Source organism: Dendrobium catenatum, unplaced genomic scaffold, assembly GCF_001605985.2.
Source record: "Dendrobium catenatum unplaced genomic scaffold, ASM160598v2 fragScaff_scaffold_51, whole genome shotgun sequence".
NCBI lineage: Eukaryota > Viridiplantae > Streptophyta > Magnoliopsida > Asparagales > Orchidaceae > Dendrobium > Dendrobium catenatum.
The window spans coordinates 419791-440094 of record NW_021318513.1 but is presented as its reverse complement, the minus strand read 5'-3'; the positions used below and the strand labels follow the sequence as shown (position 1 = coordinate 440094).

The following is a 20304-nucleotide window of genomic DNA, read 5'->3' as shown; positions in this document are numbered from 1 at the left end:
GTCGCCGGCAGCATACTATAAAATATTCCGCGTTGCCTTCGCAGTCCAATCACCATTTCACGCAAAAAATTTTTATTTTATTTTTTCGGTTTGAGAGATTTAACGCAAAGGCGGGCCTCTCTCGGTTAACCCATTTCTTCCTGCTCTCTATTGTCTGGTTTCCATTGCCACAGGCAAGTGGCGAGTCCTTAAATTCTGTTTATCTCACTCGCAGATGTTGAGAAGAAGGAAATCCATCAAGGGAACGGTGACTTAGTCACAGGGGAGGTATCAGGTATTCGTTTTGGTCTTCTTTATAACATCTTTCGTTTTGTTTTCTTCCGAAGACTTCTTTTTTCAGCGGTTCTGGTGGTCTTTGCAAAGTGGTTTCTTTTTAGATGATCAATTTGCCTTCCGTTGGATTTGGTAGCTTTCCCATTTTCTTTTTGGATTTGCCTGTGGCTACGAGTTTGCCGCTTTAGTTAGGTTTTTGTTGTAAGGAGAGAAAGAGGAGTGAGAGCCATAGAGCTATTTCATTATCTATTGTCTTGAAGATCTAGGGTGCCCTCTACTGTTCTCGGGTTTATGATCGATATCTGGGATGGAGGCGAGTAAATTGGTGACCGCAGGTGATTGTTTTATATATATTTGGAATATATGGCAGGCTTTAATTCGGTAGTCATTTACATGTGAAAATATACCACATAGAGCTCTAAACCCCGCTACTCTCTACCCCCTCTCTATTGGCCTCTTTTTAGATTTATTCTTTTTGTGCTACTGAGATTTTATACATGTTCGCTCCTATGGATTTATTCCTTTACACATGCATAAACCTTTTCACGAGAAGATCGAGATGAAATTTTTCATCCTGGAGGAGATTTTGAAGAAGTTGCTCGAGGGCTAAACCAAAACGATGACGTCAGAGGCGAGGGAAGTTGTTGATTGCTAAGGAAGTGAGGAAAACCCTAATCCGATAAGGCGAAGGGAATATTAGGAGGCAGAGATTGTGGAGGGAGAAAAGAGAATGCTTTCCCTAGAATATATTCCTATGGAGGAGTCGGGTAGAGGGTATGGAGAGAGTCATGAATGGTTGGGACGTGAGCAGAGGGGTGTTGAATTTGAAAGATAGAGGCTGAATTTGAAAGGCGATGGCTTGATTATGATCAGAGGGGTGGCGAATTTGGAAGGAAGGGGGCTGAATTTGATGGGAGAAGGTGAGCTTGTGGTGAAAGGTCTGGGTACGAGCGGAGGAGGGATGATGATTGGCACAATTGGGGGGAACCACCCCCTTGGAGAATGAGACATTTTGGAGTAAATAGGGGTGACGGAGGAGATCTGAGGGCGTGGAAGTTGGAGATGCCTATTTTTGGATGCACATGGGTGGACCTACATGGTGGAAAGATATTTTACCATTAATAAGTTTGACGAAGGAGGAGAGACTGACGATAGTCGGGATGTGATTGGAGGGGAAAGCTTTAGGATGGTATCGAAGCAACCCATACACACCTGGAGGGAGTTAAAAGATGGCTTGTTGGGACATTTTCGAAGCAGCAGGGGATGGAACTTCTATGAGCAATTTTTTGCTCTGATGCTAGGGGGAACATTGGTGGAATATCATGAGCAGTTTGTGCATCTGGCTAGCTGACTAAATCGGCTTCCGGAGATTGTACTGGAGGGGAACTTTATGAAAGGGCTCAAACTAGAGACTCGAGCTGCAATTAGAGAGATGAGGCCTTGTGATTTGGGAAGGATCAGAGGCACCTGGAGAGAGGAATGGGAGGCAGCAGCTCAGGAGTTTCGTATAGGATGACCACCAACTTATGGCACCCAAGGAGCTGGCACTGGGTACTCTATGGAAAACCCCAAAGGAGAAGATTGTAGGTGAAAGACCCGGGGACAACTTCAAGAAGCTCACAAAAATGAAGTTACAGGAGAAGTGGGCGAAGGGGCTCTATTTTAAATGTGAGGAGAGGTATACCTTGGAGCACAAATGTAAGGAATGAACTCTTTAGGGTTCTCATCATTTGTGATGACGAGGAAATTGAGGATAGCGTCATCTTTCCACCTTGCAGACAATGTGGGTCTTTGGGAGTGAAGTATTGTTAGACCGGTCACTTGAGGCCGATCTAGCCAATCACTTTGGACAGGCTCTAGTGAGGCGGAACAATTCTGCGTAAGTTGGGTGGAACTTCTGCTTGTTTTAGGTGGAACAGGAGCTTGCCTCTTTTCTGCTGTGGGGCCTAAGAGTCAATTTCAAAAAAAAAAAGGGGGATGGGGGGAAAATTGGGAGGAAAAATTAATATGAAGAAGATTGTTTGGGAATTGTATTATTTTGGGTATGCTCTAAGTAATTTTTACGTAGGGTTTGATTTTTATGTCTTGTTTGTTGGGTTCAGAGTAGTCTTAGGTTATTTGGGCTATAGCCGGTGGCTAGGGATTTGGGAGAGCCGGATCTTCCTTACCAATTCTTGTATCTTGCAATAAAAATAGTAGTGGTGTGTTCTTCTTCCTAATTTGTTATTGCCATCCACTGATTTTTAGGAAATTGTATCCGCTTCCTATCAGGAGGTAGGTAGGCATAGAGGGAATAGCTCATTAATTTTCCTTAATTAATAATTTTTACTTTCTAATTCAACAGAAAAGGGCATACTAATTGCATTGAGCTCCAGTTAATACAAGGACTTGGGAGAGATTGATGTACGTAGCTTTATCCCTGAATTTGCAAAGACTCAATTTCCATTACTCGAACTACAGATGGATGAATGGATGGAGGTCACTTAAATTAAATATTCCATGCATAATAATTTGACTTTCTGATTTCAATAATTACATAAATTTCATATTCACCTTTAACAACAACAATCATGTGGTAACTATCTATTGTGAATATTTGGTGCAGGATGCGCCCTTTTTAGAAAACCTTGCCATTTTGGCATGCCCTCACTGCTTTTTGATTCATTAAGTTTTCAAATTTTTTGTTAGTTTGTAGAAAAATCTACATTTATATAAAAGAAGTCTTACCTTTGTTCTGCCGCTGAAAAGTATACTTCAATCTGGTAAACAATTAATTTTTGTTTCTGATGTTTATGCATTACATTTTACGTTGAATTCATGACCTCTTAGTTTAGTAATCATGACAGCATGAAGCTGCTACTTGTTACATAAAAATGAATTCACCAATATAGGACTAACTAGTTTCATTATCAAATTGGTTGCAGAAAATTTGACCTTTTTCTAAGCCTTCAAGATGCAATCTCAATCTGAAAATCAAAATATTCGAAGGGATGGGGCAAACTGATAAGATTATTATTGGAGTCACTGTTGGTGTGGCTGTTGGGATCGTCTTATCATGTTGTGCATTCTTTGCCGTTAGGTTGTGTAGAAAGCGAGTTCCACGAAGTCTGAGTTCAAGAGATCTTAGCAATGCATCTCTACCCATACGTGCAAATGGCATTGATAGCAGCATGGATTCCAGTGTATCTCTCTCAATTAGTCATGACCAGGAAGATTTGCCGAACAGAAGCAATTATTGGGGCCAACGAAAGCACCAGGAAAGGGATTTATTAAGTTCGTTCTCTGGCATTCCACGATACTTGTACAAGTATGTCTTAGAACTTGGTGATTTTCTCTATGTTAAGTCTATAAATTTTCTTTTTGATTTTCTACATCTAGCGTTAATGGTACCATCTTTTTCTCTTTTCATATTCTCCATCTTCTATGTAATATTCTTATAATTGTTTTTATCAGTATTTCCTAGTCAATTGTCCTGTAAAAATAAAAAAAGAAAAACTCAGTTTGCTAATCATTGTATGAGAGATTTGCTTATAGAGTTTAAGTTGTGCTGCAGAAACTGTGCATTAAAACAGGAAAATGTTTTCTCAAATGGACGTTATTCCATGAAAGGAAACAATATAATTGATAAAATGGAATCAGCTCTAAGAAAGTTATATTAAGATTGTTATCAACTGGTCATTAGCTGCTGGTTGATCTGAATGGAACTTTTTTCAGTTTACACAAGTGTTGAACCACAAAACGAGGAAAAAGACTGGTTTCTCAGCTGAATGATTAGCAGAACTTTCGTGAAGAAAACGTTAAAATACATAAAAATGAATCCATTGATTATGTTTACAAAAGAACTTTGTGGTTGTAATTAAGTGACCATTGAGCTGTTCTCCCAGAGATAAATATATCCATGTCATATGTGTTTTGAACCTCTGTAAGGAAAAAATCTTTCCTCATCTTGATGGCATTACCTCATCCTTTTGATTTAAAAAAACAAAAATTCTTTATACTTTATATTTTTTTATCTGGAATTTCATTTTTTTTCTGCTACTTGTACTCACACAAAATATTAGAAATGATCTTTCTCTATTAGATTTAAACGAGAATTTAACTTTTAATATGACACAATGGAGAAAAAGGATTCATGTAGCCGACCCCACATAGTGGGATAAAAGCTTGTAGTTGTTGTTGTACTTGTACTCACATAATGGAGCTTTCCCTTTGCTGTGCTCCTAATCAGTCCTCTTTCTGTTCATCTGCTTCCTCTTCTTCAGCGATGCTTTCTCTCTTGAAATTACTGGGCCTTCCTTCCATTACTCGAGTATTATTTTCATCCTCACTACCTGCTTCATATCGATTCTTTAACTAAGCATCCAGTGATTCATTTTATAAATAGTAAAACCCTTATATTTTTCAACTTACACTATTATATATGAATGAACTAGAACTTATTGTTTTACAAGTTACAGAATGCCAGAGCTAGCAAAGATTTTTGTCTCATAAAACTTATTTTTGCTCGAGTTGTGTGGGCGTGGTATGCAAATTTATTCATCAATCTAAGAATTGCTGTTTTATCACATTAGTGTTTGATAAGTATCAGATAGATCATGAATATGCAATTACCTTACTATCTGTTTCTCGGTTCACTACCGTGCACTCTTATCATTTATGGTGAACACATACACTCTAAAATTAGTTAGGAAAGAATTTGTACCTAATCATTTAGACTAACTAGTTTAATTGGTAAGGGCCTGGATCCTATGGGCCATAATAACTGCCGCTTTACGGACTGTGTGTTGAAAAAAGAAGTATTTTATCCTGACATTCTACTTAGTTGAATGAATCCAGAAACCAGGACTATTCTAGTTTTTAAAGAAAACTCTGATTGAAAACTCTGATGCAAGATTATGATCACCATAACTCCTGGACAATGTGGAAGTATTTACTTTATTTTAATAATACTTTTTATCGAACTACTTGACACTATTCCTAGTGCTTCACAAATTGCAAGCACAAATTGCAAATCTTGGTTATGTGATCTGTTTGCTGCTCTTATGTCCATATGGCTTGAAAATATATGAAGAGAGTGTTAAAATCTCAGTCGTCCCTCGACACTTAATCCCACAACTAGGATGGGAATCCATGAGAGGCCCACCTGGATGACGCCGATTTTTGTTAAATCCCAGCCGTCCCTTAAAACTTGATCCCATGGTCAAGATGGGAATTCATGGGAGGCTTACCTAGATCACGCCGATCTCCTACCATATTTTGGTGGCTGATTTAGGAAGAATTATATTGGGGAAATTATGCATGATTTTGTAATTATTTGTTTCTTTATTAAGATATCATATATAGATCTATAAATAGGGATACTTTTTTAAAATAAAATTAATCTTTTCCCTCACCAATTTTATGAATTTACCATGGTATCAGAGCCTTCATTTCATTGGCCAAAATTCAGAGTTTTTTTACTGTTGGACTTTCTGAAGGGAAGGCCCGGCCTTTCCTTCAGAAACGAAAGGGATCGTATTCCGGCTTGTTTGTTCATTCGTACGCCCAACCGAGGGTGGAGATTGCTTCATCTCGTTATCTCTTCGTTTGATCAAGAGATGCAAACATCTAGTGCGTCTCATATGGAGGATTCGAGCGAGAACCCCGTAGTTTCTGCGTTCGATCAAGAGAGACGAATGTCTCGTAATCCCCTCTTGCATGCGTGCGACCAAACGGGATGAGAGAGGCGTGTAGCCAAAAGATTCTGTGCGTGTGCCTGGGAGCTGATTGAGCGGGATTGCGCTCATCGCTGCGTGTGATCAAGGACCAGTCAATTCTTGCGTATGTCTAGAGCAACTGAGCAAGTGAGGGTATGTCCCCTTTCGGTCTTCTGCATGCGGCTAGAAAAGGCACATGAGACTCCTCTTGTGTGTGCCTACCTAATGGTCGAACTGAGTGAAGAAGATGATCAAGAGAGGGAGCAAGCAGGAATTGCGTGCATGTGCAGTGTGTGTGCCTGAGCCGGGATGACCGACCCTCATGCTTGTCTTGCAAGGAAACTATGGCTAAACCTAAGATAAAGGAAAAATCAAAGGTATCAGGAATGAGGGGCTTAAGGACTAACAAGTGTTGTGGCAGACTTATTGGTTCTCCAAGTTCCCACCATCATCCTTCATTGTCAGAATTCTGAGTAATGCAGGTTCCCACCACTATTTTTCATTGTCGGAATTCTAAAGAATATTGGTTCCCACTACCGACCTTCATTGTTAAAATTCTAAGGAAAACTAGTACTTCTATCGACTTTCATTATTGGAATTTTAAGGAATACAAGTTCCCACTACCGGTCTTCATTGTGGGAATTATAAGTAATAATAGTCCTTCTACCAACCTTCATTGCTGGAATTTGGAGGAATACATGCTCCCACCACCGACCTCGATTGTCAGAATTCTGAGGACCTTCGTGCATCCAAGATCGAGAGAAATTGACTAGGAGGGCTTCTCTTGCGTGAGATGTCCAGAGTTGACCAAGACCTCCTCCTATGTGTGTTTGAAAAGAGCCGAGAGCTTCCTCTCATGCGAGGGCAGGAACAAGTAAGAGTGCAAGACCTGCACTTCCTTCTACAATCAGACCATGGATCAGAGGCCTTGTGTGCACCTGTACTGGCCGATCGAACAAGAGTCTATTTAGGTGGAGTCGAACAACATGGGAAGGAAGAGATCTGAATGTTGAGTGCTGAGTCACTTGAGATGTGTGTTTCTGCTCTTGTCCTTGAAGCTTGACGCAGCCCTAAAATTTTTCTTTTCTTTTTTACTGTCGTCTTCATTGTCAGCCTTCCCTTGAGAATCGAGAGGGAGACAGATCAGAATGATTATTAATCCACTTCCCTGTTGTCCCACCACCAACCTTTATTGTCGTTTCTAGTATATTGAGGGCTACTGTTCAATGCAGCCTTCATTGTTGCCTTGCACCTTGCAGTCTATTGAGATAGCCTTCATCGCTATCCTTTACCGCAACAATGTTTGAAGCTAATTCCTCTCAAAGTTTTTACCAAATGAAGGACTTTATGGTGCACAAAGGGACTTGATAACTCTATTTTTTTAGAACTAGTTACCAAGCTGGGAATGACATATATGTATTCCCCAGCTTGAGGGGAAGTGTTAAAATCTCAGTCGTCCCTTGACATTTGATCCCACAGTAAAGATGGGAATCCGTGGGAGGCTCACCTAGATCACGCCAATCTCTATTAAATTCCAGCAGTCCCTTAACACTTGATCCCACTAACAGGATGGGAATCCATGGAAGGCTTACCTAGATCACGACGATCTCCTTTCATATTTAGGTGGCTTATTTATGAAGGATTATATTAGGGAAATTATGCATGATTCTGTAATTATTTATTTCTTTATTAAGATATCATATATATAGATCTATAAATAGGGATGATTTTGTATAATAAAAATAAGTTTTTCCCTCTCCAATTTTCTAAATTTAACAGAAAGTAATGAAGAGCTTCGCAAGAACTCTGACCGTCTACAATAGCTGCTATTTATTCTTCTTATCTAGAGGCTAGAATGACTGCATTGGTTACAAGATAACATGAACTCCATGCTTCTCTATCATCTCAAATCTCTCCATAATGTTGTGCACCATGAATGTGGAAACACATAATTTCTTAAATTATTCTTAAAGTTCTGATTTACAAATCGTTTTAGTCACTGTTTGCTACATCATTTTTTTGATAATACTCTTGCTTCCTCTTTGCTGATGACCAAATAAGGAGAAGGGTTATATTAGTGAGCCATGTGTTGGATCCTGAGTATTTGCTTGCTATTGGATGCTTATTGTTTGATTTTAGATATTTTTTATGTATTTTATGCTGCTTGTTTTAAAATGCTATGTTTTGGATGATTTATGGTAAGGGTTGTCTCAATACGGTCATCTTACATGACATCTAATGATTTTGATTTATTTTATATGCTAAATTGAATTAAGGAATGATAATATGTATCTTAAAATATTAATGATGATCCCATCTTGGAATATCTTTCTTAATCATTGCATGTATATATTAGAAATCCTGCAACGTATGAAAAAATTATAAAATTAAGTTTCTCAGGGGTAACAATATTAAACCAGCATACTTTTTTTTTTTTAAATTTTATTAAACCAGCATACTAGAGTGTTTTCTATCTTTGAAATAGGGTGGGATTGTTGAATGTCATGGTGTTCTAATGATCACTACTCTACCAATCATGTATTTAATATTTGCTCTTAAGTGTGTAAGTTAGGTCTCCTTGTTTAAATTCAAAGCACTTCTAATCACGTCATATTATGGAGAGCTTAATCAAGCAATCACGAAGTTATAAATAAGATTCACACAGTTGCAGTTTGTTTTAAGCTATTAAGTTTCATGTTTTTTATGCGAGCCTACTAAGTCATGCAAAATCAAACTCCTTTTCTTACTCTTTGTGCCTTTTGGTCTTACTTTAAAAATTCTTAAAATGTTCCTTTACTAATGGTTAAATTCAAAGCATCCAAGTTCATCTAGTTAAATGAATCAAATTGTCAAAATAGCCATTATGAATCAAAATTTGACCAAGTTCAATCAACTTAATCAGACTGCTATTGACCATCTTTGAATTGAACCAAGTCATTTTGACAAGTTCATTAAATTTGTCCGATACAACATAACAGATTGTTCCTTCAGTGAACTTTAAAGGAACAGCTTGTGAAGTGACTGTACACTTGATTGAAAAGCAAAACTACCATAAATTGGAATTTTTGTGATTGCATGATCTTTACTTTTATGCTATATGTTGTTTGGCTTTAATTTCATCATCCTTGTTCTTTTGGGGTAATTTTAGTAGTAATAGACCTAGTGAGGGGATTGTGACTTTGGGCGATCAAGTCATTAATAAGAGTACACGTTTTAGATATCTTGGATCTATTATTCAGAGTGATGGTGAAATAGATGAGGATATTATCAGTAGAATTCAAGTTGGATGGTTGAAGTGGAGGAATGCATCGGGCTTGTTATGTGATAGAAATGTACCCCTCAAACTTAAGAGAAAATTCTATAAGATGGTAGTAAGACCTGCAATGCTTTATGGTGCCGAATGTTGGCCTTTAAAAGAGAAGCATAATACTAAGTTAAGTGTGGCAGAGATGAGGATGCTCAGGTGGATGAGTGGCTTTACCCTTAGAGATAGAATACGAAATGAGCATATACGTGAAAAGGTTGGAGTAGTTCCAGTAGAAGATAAGATTAGAGAAAGTCGCCTTAGATGGTTTGGTCACATAAAACGGCGGCCTTGTGATGACCCGGTTAGGAGAGTAGAGGTATTAGATTTGACTTATGTTAAGAAAGGTATGGGTAGACCTAAAAAAACTTGGTTAGAAAATATTAGGAATGACCTTTCTTTATTAGATTTAAACGAGAATTTGACTTTTAATAGGACACAATGGAGAAAAAGGATTCATGTAGCCGACCCCACGTAGTGGGATAAAGGCTTGATGTTGTTGTTTGTTGTTCTTTTGGGGTAAATATTATTAAGCAATATGTTTTTTATTTTGATTTTATTTGATTTTATCACTCAATTTACTCCCCTCTTTGATGTGCAGAAGGGGCAATTACAATATCTGTTCAAAATATTTAGCCATTTCAAATCTCCCACTCACTTTGTATTGCAAATGTTAATCAATGACGTTATTGTGCGTTTCTTATACTAATTTTTGGTGCTAAAGCCGTGAGTTGGCTATGATCTTCGTACAACTTGTTTTCTGTGTGAATCAGTTCCTTTTTTCAATATTATTTTTGCATGCTTGTCCTACTTTTTTTATAATAATTCGGTTATGTTGGACTTTTCATACGTTAAGCATAAATTCATTGAAGTTTATTCACTGATCTTCTAAACTTGTGTAATTTGATGGTGTGTTTTGTTTATGGTTTTGCTCTTCAATTTATAATTTTTCTTGGAAAATAAACTTTGTGCTCTTTTATTCCTTTTCTTAGAAGAATATTACTCTAGTTATGGTAGATTTTTGCAAATGTTTAAATTTGACCCTGCAAATCTGTATTTATTTTCTCATTTGATAACCTCTTTATTTTGTCTATGGCATCACAATCTGACTATGCCATGTAGGGACATTCAGAAAGCCACACAAAATTTCACAACCATTCTAGGGCAGGGATCTTTTGGTCCTGTTTATAAGGCTATAATGCCTACAGGTGCGGTGGTAGCTGTAAAGGTGCTTGCAAATAAATCAAAACAAGGAGAAAAAGAGTTCCAAACTGAGGTGTGCCTGTCAGCTTATATATTTATTTCGACAAGGAGAGATCTATTTTTTCATCTGAAATGCTTATAAGGACATCCTTCTTAGTTATTTTTTGAAGTCGATTAAACTCGTAATGTACTAAATAAGTTTTCTGGCTTTTTATTATGTCTTCATACAGTCTTATTTAACATCTTAGTGCTTGGTGATTTAAAAACACACCAAATTAGTAAGCAGCTTGGATTTTCTAAACCATATGACTATGGTAAATCTTTTTGGAATCTTCAACAATTTTCAATGAACTTTTGGTATTGAAACACGTCTTTTATGTAGTAAGAGGCACTTTAGAGCAAATAGTTTATCTTGTTTGAAATATAGCATTCCAAAAAGCATGTGTATCACATCAAGGGAATGCTGTAGTAGTTCTTTCGAAAGCAATAAAGCTGTTTTATTTGTTTTTTAAGGAAATAGAATCTGCATTCAATATGAATTGTTTCAACCAACCATTATGAATTAGGGTTCTTTAATCTCTTTAGCGTTCCTCCAAGGGTGTAAATGAGATAAACATGAACAAAATGTGGTTTTGATTGACCCGGTTCATTGACTATTTGAGTAAAACACAAAAATTACAAGTTCTAAATGTTTTTTTCGTGATCGGATTATTTATTGGTAAGCTGAAAATAAGTCAAATATGAACAATCTATATTGGTAACGATAAAATCCATCTACAATTTTTTTTAATTTATGAGCTAAATTGTTGAAAATAGTTATCTTGTAACAATATTTAATATTATGCCTTTGAAGCATAAAACAGTATAAATTATACACTACGAATTTATTCATGATTGTTTTTAATGGTAAAATAAGTAGAACTTTATATATATATATATATATATATATATATATAGAGAGAGAGAGAGAGAGAGAGATGTATATGTACATAGCCTACATGCATACATGCTAAAAGATCTTGTTCAAACTTAGCTCACTCATTGAATAACCAGGCAAAATAGTTATTGAGCCAAACACGAGCTTCACACGAATATTAAACTTTTTTTAACATATGTAGCCTTTTTATGCAAAATGATTGCAAACTATGGATCCTATTAATCATGACCAAGCAACTGAAGCCTTTAATTTATTATAAATCTTATTTTTCTTGGATATTCACAATTTGTTTTGTACAGGTAGTTTTACTTAGTCGATTACACCACAGGAATCTGGTGAATTTACTTGGATATTGTGTAGACAAAGGCCAGCTTATACTTGTCTATGAATTTATGAGTAATGGGAGTTTGGCTAGCCTTTTGTATGGTATGGCCATTTCTTTTAAATCATTGTGGCTAACTTACATTTTCTTGGCTTTTGTGTGTATATATATCTATATATATGTATGTATGTATATCCGCTTTTTCTTTATAGAAAGCAAATATCATCTTCTTCTTATTTAGATTTCAGTATTGGCCTTTAAATGCAAATAAAAAGTATCGATATCTATTCGCATGCATGATTTCAGAAGGCTTTTAGATCATTTGATCATTACATAGATACATCAAAATTTTCTTAATTTAGGGCTTAGCTAGCATGAGAAGATAATTGCAATTTCAACGTGTAAAAATTTTGAAATGATTTGGGATTAAATACCCAATTAAGATGATATTTATGATCCATTTAATGGAATGTAAGTACCCCTCTATTCTAAACAGGTGCAGAACTAAGACATCCTTCTTCATAGTGGCACACATGCTCAAGAAGGGGAACATCTTCTGTGATTATGCTTGAGGTCATAGAACAAGTTATCATCTAAGTTCAAGTAGTTTTATGGGAATGCTTTAGGCTACTATTGATGCACCACCTTGTTTTTAGATTTGAGGACACTACCAACCTCAAAATCATTTGCCATGCCATTCTTTATAGGTTCCTATTGACTAACTTGAAGGGCCTCCCTTCATGATACTAAGATATGCGACCCACAAAAACATTGCTATTGTTAAGAAGTTTGTCACAAACTTACCACCGAGTTTGTGAACTTCCAACACCCTAGGAAGAGCTCACTGAAATTGCTCCACCTTAGGCACGGTGAGAATGAATATCTTTTCCGCTTTATCTCCATTTTTAATAAGGGGATCCTCAAGATCTTGTTGGATTTTAGGAGGACGTTTAAGAAATTAACTCCAATAAAGATGGGGTCATGTAAAATTATACAAAAAGTTGATCTAAATAATTCAACAACAACAACAACATCAAGCCTTTGTCCCACTACCTGAGGTCGGCTACATGAATCCTTTTTCGCCATTGTGTCCGGTTAAAAGTCAAGTTCTCATTTAAATTTAATAATGAAAGATCATTTCTAATATTTTCTAACCAAGTCTTTTTAGGTCTACCTCTATCTTTCTTAACATAAGTCAAATCTAATACCTCAACTTTCCTAACCGGATCATTGGCAGGCCTCCGTTTAGTGTGACCAAACCATCTAAGGCAACTCTCTCTAATCTTATCTTCCACTGGAGCTACTCCAACCTTTTCACGTCTAAATAATTATAAAATAAAAATTTTGAAAAGCCCTTGTATTATCATAATCCTAGTCTTCAATATTTTTTGTTTGACTTTACTTTATGAATTGTTACCAATACCATAGATTTGTCTCTTTCCATCGGCTCTTTGAGAATCAATTCCCTGTACCTCATGTTGTTTTTGTAACTATCTTATATGCAGGGATAGCGTCCACTATTGATGGTGGATATTATGAGTGTTTTGTGCTTGAGATGATGAACTGCTTCTAATGATTCATTGATTACTTTGTAAAAAATGTCTGTTAAGCCCAATTTTGCATGAAAAATTATTCTCAATTTGTCGAAGTCAAAATTCTTAGTTGCGTGGATTCATCTAGAAGAATTTTAATCGGATTATGCACTATAGCTGGACTTCAGTTGCCTACTTCCTTTTATTCATAGTATTACACTATAGCTACTTTCCATCTGCGAGATTTCTATATGTGACGCTATAGCTTTAGTTGGCTTCCTTTCTACATGAGTCTAGAAATCTTTTCCTCTTTCCTTTCGTGGCTTTTGATTTCCGGGGCTTGTTGCATGTTTTTTGGTGGGTTTTTATTCGTATTTTTATGATTTTGTAGAAGATTTTAACTATTGATTTTTTCCCTTTTTCCTATAATCTATTTTAGCTAGCACTTCAGGATTCATTGGAATTGTTGTGGTCAGGACTTAAGTTGAAAATATGTTATTTTGCTAAAACTAAGATTGAAAATTTGTTGTTCTTTCTTGAATTTAAGTTTATTGAGTTGAAATTTGCATTATTAGGCAAGACCTTGGAGGATTTCGAGGCATTACTTATTTTGGGACTTTCTTGAATTATAAATATGGCTCGTTAAGCGTGCCAAACATAATTTATGATGTAATAAAATTTGATTTCTCTCAAATCTTATTTGTGTTGTTGGATGTAGATTCTTTTAATGCTTTGATAGTTTTAATTACTACTTCCAAGGGATGAGTGTCTTTGTATTGATGCGAGGCATAAATCTCCCAGTTGGTGATTTGTATCCTTGTTCTCTCTATTAAATTGTTTTAATGATTGTCATGTATACATGATTGAGATTTTTTCAAGTTTGATATGCCTATAGTTGTCAAGTTTTTCATAATTTTTCATGTAAACATGAAAAACAACTGACAATATCAAAACATCCAAATATGTCCCCTATACTAAGAAAAATGTCACTTCCAAAAGCTTGCCTTGTATTACCAACTTCAATGTTGTCGCTTGACATCCTCAAGTTTATAAGAATCGACTCAACAATCTATGTCCAATTATGTCGACCTACTCGGCCTCTCACATGGACCTCTCTAAGTTAACCTTCTTAACTATCCGACCTCTTGGCATTGATAAGAAATACTTGTAGATCTCAAGTATTTCTATCAATATAGACAAAATCAGTGAACAAACTCACAAAATTTGAGGAAAAATCACACCAAATAGTGGTTTTATTGCAAGAATCAAACTAATGGAAAGAATAATCAAAGTAAGATACAATTGATCCTCAATTGGAGATGATGATCGATCTCTCCCAATCTCTAGACGATAAATCTATAGCCCAAGACACCAAGAAGAAAAATCCAAGAGAAGTCAATAAAAAAATAACCCTAACCCTAATCTCTCCCTCATACTTAAGGCATACAATTACAACAAAAAGCAAAAAGACCTAATAACCCTTGCCGTACCCTCCTTTGGCTCTCAAATTTGAATCTGAACTCTAGTGGACCACCCGACCCACTCCCTCTCCTCCTTGCCGCCGCCCATTCTCCTGTAAATGTGAACATGTCCCTTCTAAGGGACCGGTTGGACCGGTCCACTAAGTACCGGTCTAACAATACCTGCGTCCCAAAGAATCACCTTGTCCTGAAGGTGAAAACAAGAAAATTGATGTTTAACCCTCTCATATAGCTCCAACGTGGTATCGTAGGTCGGGAGATTCTTACACTTGATCAGCACTTCTTTAGTTTGTCTTCTCTATGGTGAACCCACATCAACTCCAAGGATTATAAAATCTTCTGGCCGTTATGTTAGTCGAATTCCAATGGTCTAATGTAGTCCTTTCACCTTATCTTATAAATAACAACGTTTGATTAGTTTCTTAAGAGCTAAAATAGGTCCACTAGGTCACAATTTTGCCCTTCAAGATTTGCTATATGGGACATAATATTGTGGGGACAAATTTATGGTATGGGAGGATTTCTTGTCATTCACATGCATGTAGTTAATTTTATTCATTTCATGATCGTGCCATAGGAGATAAATGAGAGAGTGAAAATGAGCCGTTACAAGAACTTTGTCCAAGCTAGTAGGGCTATGGCAACTTGATTTCTAGTGGCATCAATGGCTACATCATAGCTTGTAGGGTAGTGACAATGTGAATCCAATTATTTTAAATGAGGAGAGAGGATTTATTTGCTAAGAAACGGTACCTCTAGGATCCTATAACTAGATACCCCTTGCCTGGGGCACGATATGAGGAAAATCAGTTCCAAGAATCCTTTTTTCATCTGAAGAACAAAAGGGTCATCTGAGTAGATTTGATCAGCCATGATTCTCGGCTTAAGTCATTTTTTTAGTAAAAAATTTTTCATTCTTTTTGCCCTCGTGTTGATCATGATCTCAGGAGTAATCACATGATTATGATCTCACGATCTCGAAAGATAACATTCGTTTGGGATGGCTTTCTTACTGCTTCTTAAAGCAACTTTTTAGTATAAATTTTTTAATTTTTCTATTAGAAAAACTACTTTAAGAAGTAATAAGAAAGCCGTCCCAAATGAAACCATAATATCCTTTTGAAACTTAAAATGTGTCGTCACTGGCTTTATGTATTCATTACAAAGCCTATATGGCATCTCTAACTTGAAACTTCATATAAGGATTGTTGTTGTGGTTGAATAACGTTTGCTATTTTTGGTGAAAATTAAAATGTTATTGCCCTTTCCGGCTAGTTTCTTTTCCCAAACAATGTTATTTTTTTATGTAAAGAATATTTCTGCTTCATATGTCCTGCAGATAAAATAAGAAAATTGAAATTATTTATGTATCAGTAAGGTGTTAACTAATTCTGCAGGTGCTGGTCCTCGTGTTCTTAACTGGGATGAAAGGCTACAAATTGCTTTAGATGTGTCACATGGCATTGAGTATCTTCATGATGGGGTTTGTTAATATATGCCTTAACCTTATTTTCTGATACTAAAATGGCTTCTTGGTTATAACCGAATAACCGGTCTCCCATGACAGGCATCGCCTTCAGTTGTTCATAGGGACCTTAAATCTGCTAATATACTCCTTGACAGAATAATGAGAGCTAAGGTGAGGCATGTCCTACTCTTGTACTGTCTTTATGCATGTTCTGTATGTTTATGTGAAGATCCTATGATCATTTATTCCTTACTGTGAGTGCTCATTAGATGATGTAACTATTGATATGCTGGACATTTTCAGTATTATTTTTGATTTCATCGATACAATGGATAAGATAAGATGATGATATTTTTGTTTGGTTCTTATTTTCCTATTGCATGAAAAATAAATCTGTTTTGATTCTTTGCCTAATTGCCTATTTCCAGAAGTGGAGCATTATCTAGTTAAACCCAATTTGAGCCCAACTAATGTAACCTTTAATAACTTTAGATAAATTAATAATTTTAGGAAAATTCTTCAATTCGTTCTTAATAGAATAGAATCACAATGGAGAAAAAAAATTCATGTAGCCGACCCCATATAGTGGGGTAAAGGCTTGATTTTGTTGTTGTTGTTGTAGGAAAACCTTTCAATTTGTAATTAGCCTAAGTTAATAGTTAATTATGAAATAATTTGGCTTAATAATCAACTTATTATTATCTAAATATTAATTATCATAACATTGACAACACCTTAATGATCTTAATAAAACCCAAATCAGCCTTATTTTATAGTTAATTTTAAACTATTGTATGTGATTAATTATAGTATGATTAATTATCATAATTACAATTATTCAATGCTGATATAAATTTGAAGTTCTTAATTTAAAACCTAATTAATCCAAGCAGCCCTTATTCCTGTTAACAAAACTTGTGCAAGCATCCATAAGGGTGATTTCATAATTTCATGAAGCATTCCCCTTTATTTTCTAAAAAAAATATGGATGTCTATATATATAATTTTTTAAAAAAACTTTAATACATGCGCTGTCAAAAAAGATGGAACATAGTCTAATCATGGAGAGATTATTTTGTGTGGATGCCGAACGTAGTTCATCATCCAGAGACCAACCAGAATGCGCCATGTTGGTAGTATCGAGCTCGGTACCGAGCCGCGGTATTGAGCAGTACCGAGTTAGATACCGAGCAGGGGGCGACGTGGCGCATTCTGATTGGTCTCCGGACGGCGTTCGGCATCCGTACAAAACAATTTCACCTAATCATGACCCAAAGTACCGGATTAATGTACAGCATGGCTGTTTGATTTTCAAGTGGATAGGTGGAGGTTCTAGCTGTCTTTAATATCCACTGTTTTTATTTATAGAGCACATACGTGGAATCATGATTTCTACTGAATTAGATGATTTTAGGTCGTAAGACTGAACTTCCATTTATTGATACTAACCCGACCCTTTAAAAATTTCAAGCCACAGCATTAGCTATGTTATATTTTAATGCAAAAAACTGTATGTTTCCCCATCAGTACTGAAACAAACCGTGGAGTTGCAGGCTTGCAACAGAGAAGTTTCAGGTTCCCACAGTCTACATTGTTATTCGATAGTGTTTTGGCATTCATAAATCATAAGTTAAAGGATAGCAATGGGGAGACTGAATTAATATAACAAATACACTTCTTAAACCCTAACTTTGAAATCGAGCTCCAGAGAATGTCCATTTGGGGATTTTTATGACTGCATCTCCCTCCTATCCATTGTTAGTTTCTCGTTTACAATTCTAAAGAACTCTAAGATGCAAACAGGTGGCTGATTTTGGTCTGTCCAAAGAAGAGATGTTTGATGGAAGGAGGTCTGGACTAAAGGGAACATACGGCTACATGGATCCCAGTTACATGTCAACAAGCAAATTCACAAAGCAAAGTGATGTCTATAGTTTTGGTATAATACTATTTGAACTCATCACTGCCATTAATCCGCAGCAGGGCTTGATGGAGTACATAAATCTTGTAAGTCCTCACCATTCAACTATCCTTTATCCATCTTTCACCCTATCTTTTAACATACAATCAACAACAACAACAAGTCTTTATCCCACTATTTGGGATCGGGAAAATGACAAAATATTGATTAAGTAACTTGTGAATCTTTTTGGGGCAGCATTTTGCCTTTTTGTTTTTCAAATTATGTTCATATATATGTTTTATTATAATCTTTTTTTTTATTTTGTTTTTTAAAAAAATGTATGATGAGAAGTAATTTTTTATAATCATCTGTTAGAGTTTATCTGATTTTTTTTTTAAAATCTATAATGATCACAACAGTTTTTACAACAACAACAACATCAAGTCTTTGTCCCACTACGTGGGGTCGGCTAAATGAATCATTTTTCTCCATTGTGTCATGTTGAAAGTCAAATTCTATTTAAATCTAATAAAGAAAGATCATTTCTAATATTTTCTAACCAAGTCTTCTTAGGTCTACCTCTACCTTTCTTAATATAAGTCAAATCTAATACCTCTACTTTCCTAATCGGGTCATCTAAAAGCTGTTGTTTTATGTGACCAAACCATCTAAGGCGACTCTCTCTAATCTTATGTTTCGCTGGAGCTACTTCAACCTTTTCACGTATATGCTCATTTCGTATTCTGTCTCTAAGGGTAAATCCACTCATCCACCTAAGCACCCTCATCTCTGCAACACTTAACTTAGTATTATGATTCTCTTTTAATAGCCAACATTCTACCATAAAACATTACAGGTCTCACCACCATCTTATAGATTTTTCCCTTAAGTTTGAGGGGGATTTTTCTATCACAGCAGTTTTTAGGAAAAAAAATATTTTTTATTATAATGATTTTACAAGTACTTTTATAAATAACCGCATCCACGAACCCAAAAATAGGATTTTTTTTGTTGACATTTTCAGTTGAAGTCTGAAAAATCAACAACTGACATTAATGGATATTTTTTTGATATTCCTACTATTTTTTTTACTAGATAATCATAAATTTGTTCCATCTCCAGCATTGCATGGGGAGACAAAAGTTCGACAAATCATTGACTGATAAGATCTTGATAGGCCAAAACTGAATATACATATGCCCACTTATATTTTGAACCTGTAAACTTTCAGGCGGTGATCGGTGGTGGGGATGGAAGGGCTGAATGGGATGAAATAGTTGATAAGAAGCTTATTGGCAACAGCAACACTGAAGAAATTAGGCTTCTTGCAAACATAGCTCACCGTTGTCTACACAAAAACCCTAGCAGGCGGCCGGCGATCTCCGATATTACTCAGGCCATCTCAAGAATCCGGCAACGACAGAGCACCAGAGAGCATACCATGTCCATCTCTGAAAATGAACCTTCCAGTGTCTTCAGTAGGATAGCACAACAGCAAGTTGAGCTGAGCAGTTTGGCCAATTTAAAAGAATTTTCATTACATAAAGAGTGAGAATTAGTCTAAATCATTTTTCTTTTTCTTCTGCCACAACGGGCAAGAGCCTATCTTGTACTGGCCCTTTCCCTGTAAACAAAGAGATCAGGGCTCTGAATTGCTACATTCAAATAGATGGAAAAAATGATCTCTTTTAATCTTTTTGAGTTTTGTGTCATATTTTTTGTATGTTTGTAAATCATTTACTTGGATTTTTTTTTAAGGATCAGGATTAGGGTTTATTTAAAAATAATAATAATAAAATTTGGTGGTTTAAATTCGAATTACAAATAAAAAATAGGGATGATATTGCTTGATGAAAATGAATTCAATCATGATGATCTTTAAGAACACATGAGAATTTTATTAGCATTTTGCAGTGATATGAATGTTATTACATTCAACTGTATTAAAGTTTTTTTAAGATTGTATTCAACATGTTATTAAAGATCATCCATTTGAATCTTGTCATCTGTCACTGTTAATTGAAGCTGGAACTGAAGTAGCACAACAGAAGAGAAGGCGACGGGTTCTTACTAGAGAAGGCGAATGGAAGACGATCGGGCGAACGGAAGATAGGAAATCAAAGGAGAAGGCATTGGGTTTGGACGAGTAAGAAGATCCTTCGCGCGCGAAGGAACAGGAGACTCA

The 20304-nt window shown here is 35.9% G+C and overlaps 1 protein-coding gene across 4 annotated transcripts; it reads left to right on the top strand.

The window, feature by feature from the left end:
• The first annotated feature begins 62 nt into the window (after window positions 1–62).
• Window positions 63–19820, top strand: LOC110106246 (calcium/calmodulin-regulated receptor-like kinase 2). 4 transcript variants are annotated; one of them, XM_028694198.1, is made up of 9 exons: window positions 63–124; window positions 215–274; window positions 3198–3580; window positions 10396–10549; window positions 11713–11839; window positions 16146–16231; window positions 16316–16387; window positions 18020–18223; window positions 19351–19820. In XM_028694198.1, exons 3-9 carry the CDS (start codon window positions 3264–3266, stop codon window positions 19669–19671), a joined length of 1281 nt encoding a protein of 426 aa, XP_028550031.1. In that variant the 5' UTR covers window positions 63–124; window positions 215–274; window positions 3198–3263; the 3' UTR covers window positions 19672–19820. The 4 variants fall into 4 exon arrangements, with proteins under 4 accessions (XP_028550031.1, XP_028550033.1, XP_020691730.1 ...); XM_028694200.1 differs by adding an exon at window positions 2618–2676 and having other exon boundaries at window positions 66–274; XM_020836071.2 differs by having other exon boundaries at window positions 66–274.
• The last annotated feature ends 484 nt before the right edge of the window (window positions 19821–20304 follow it).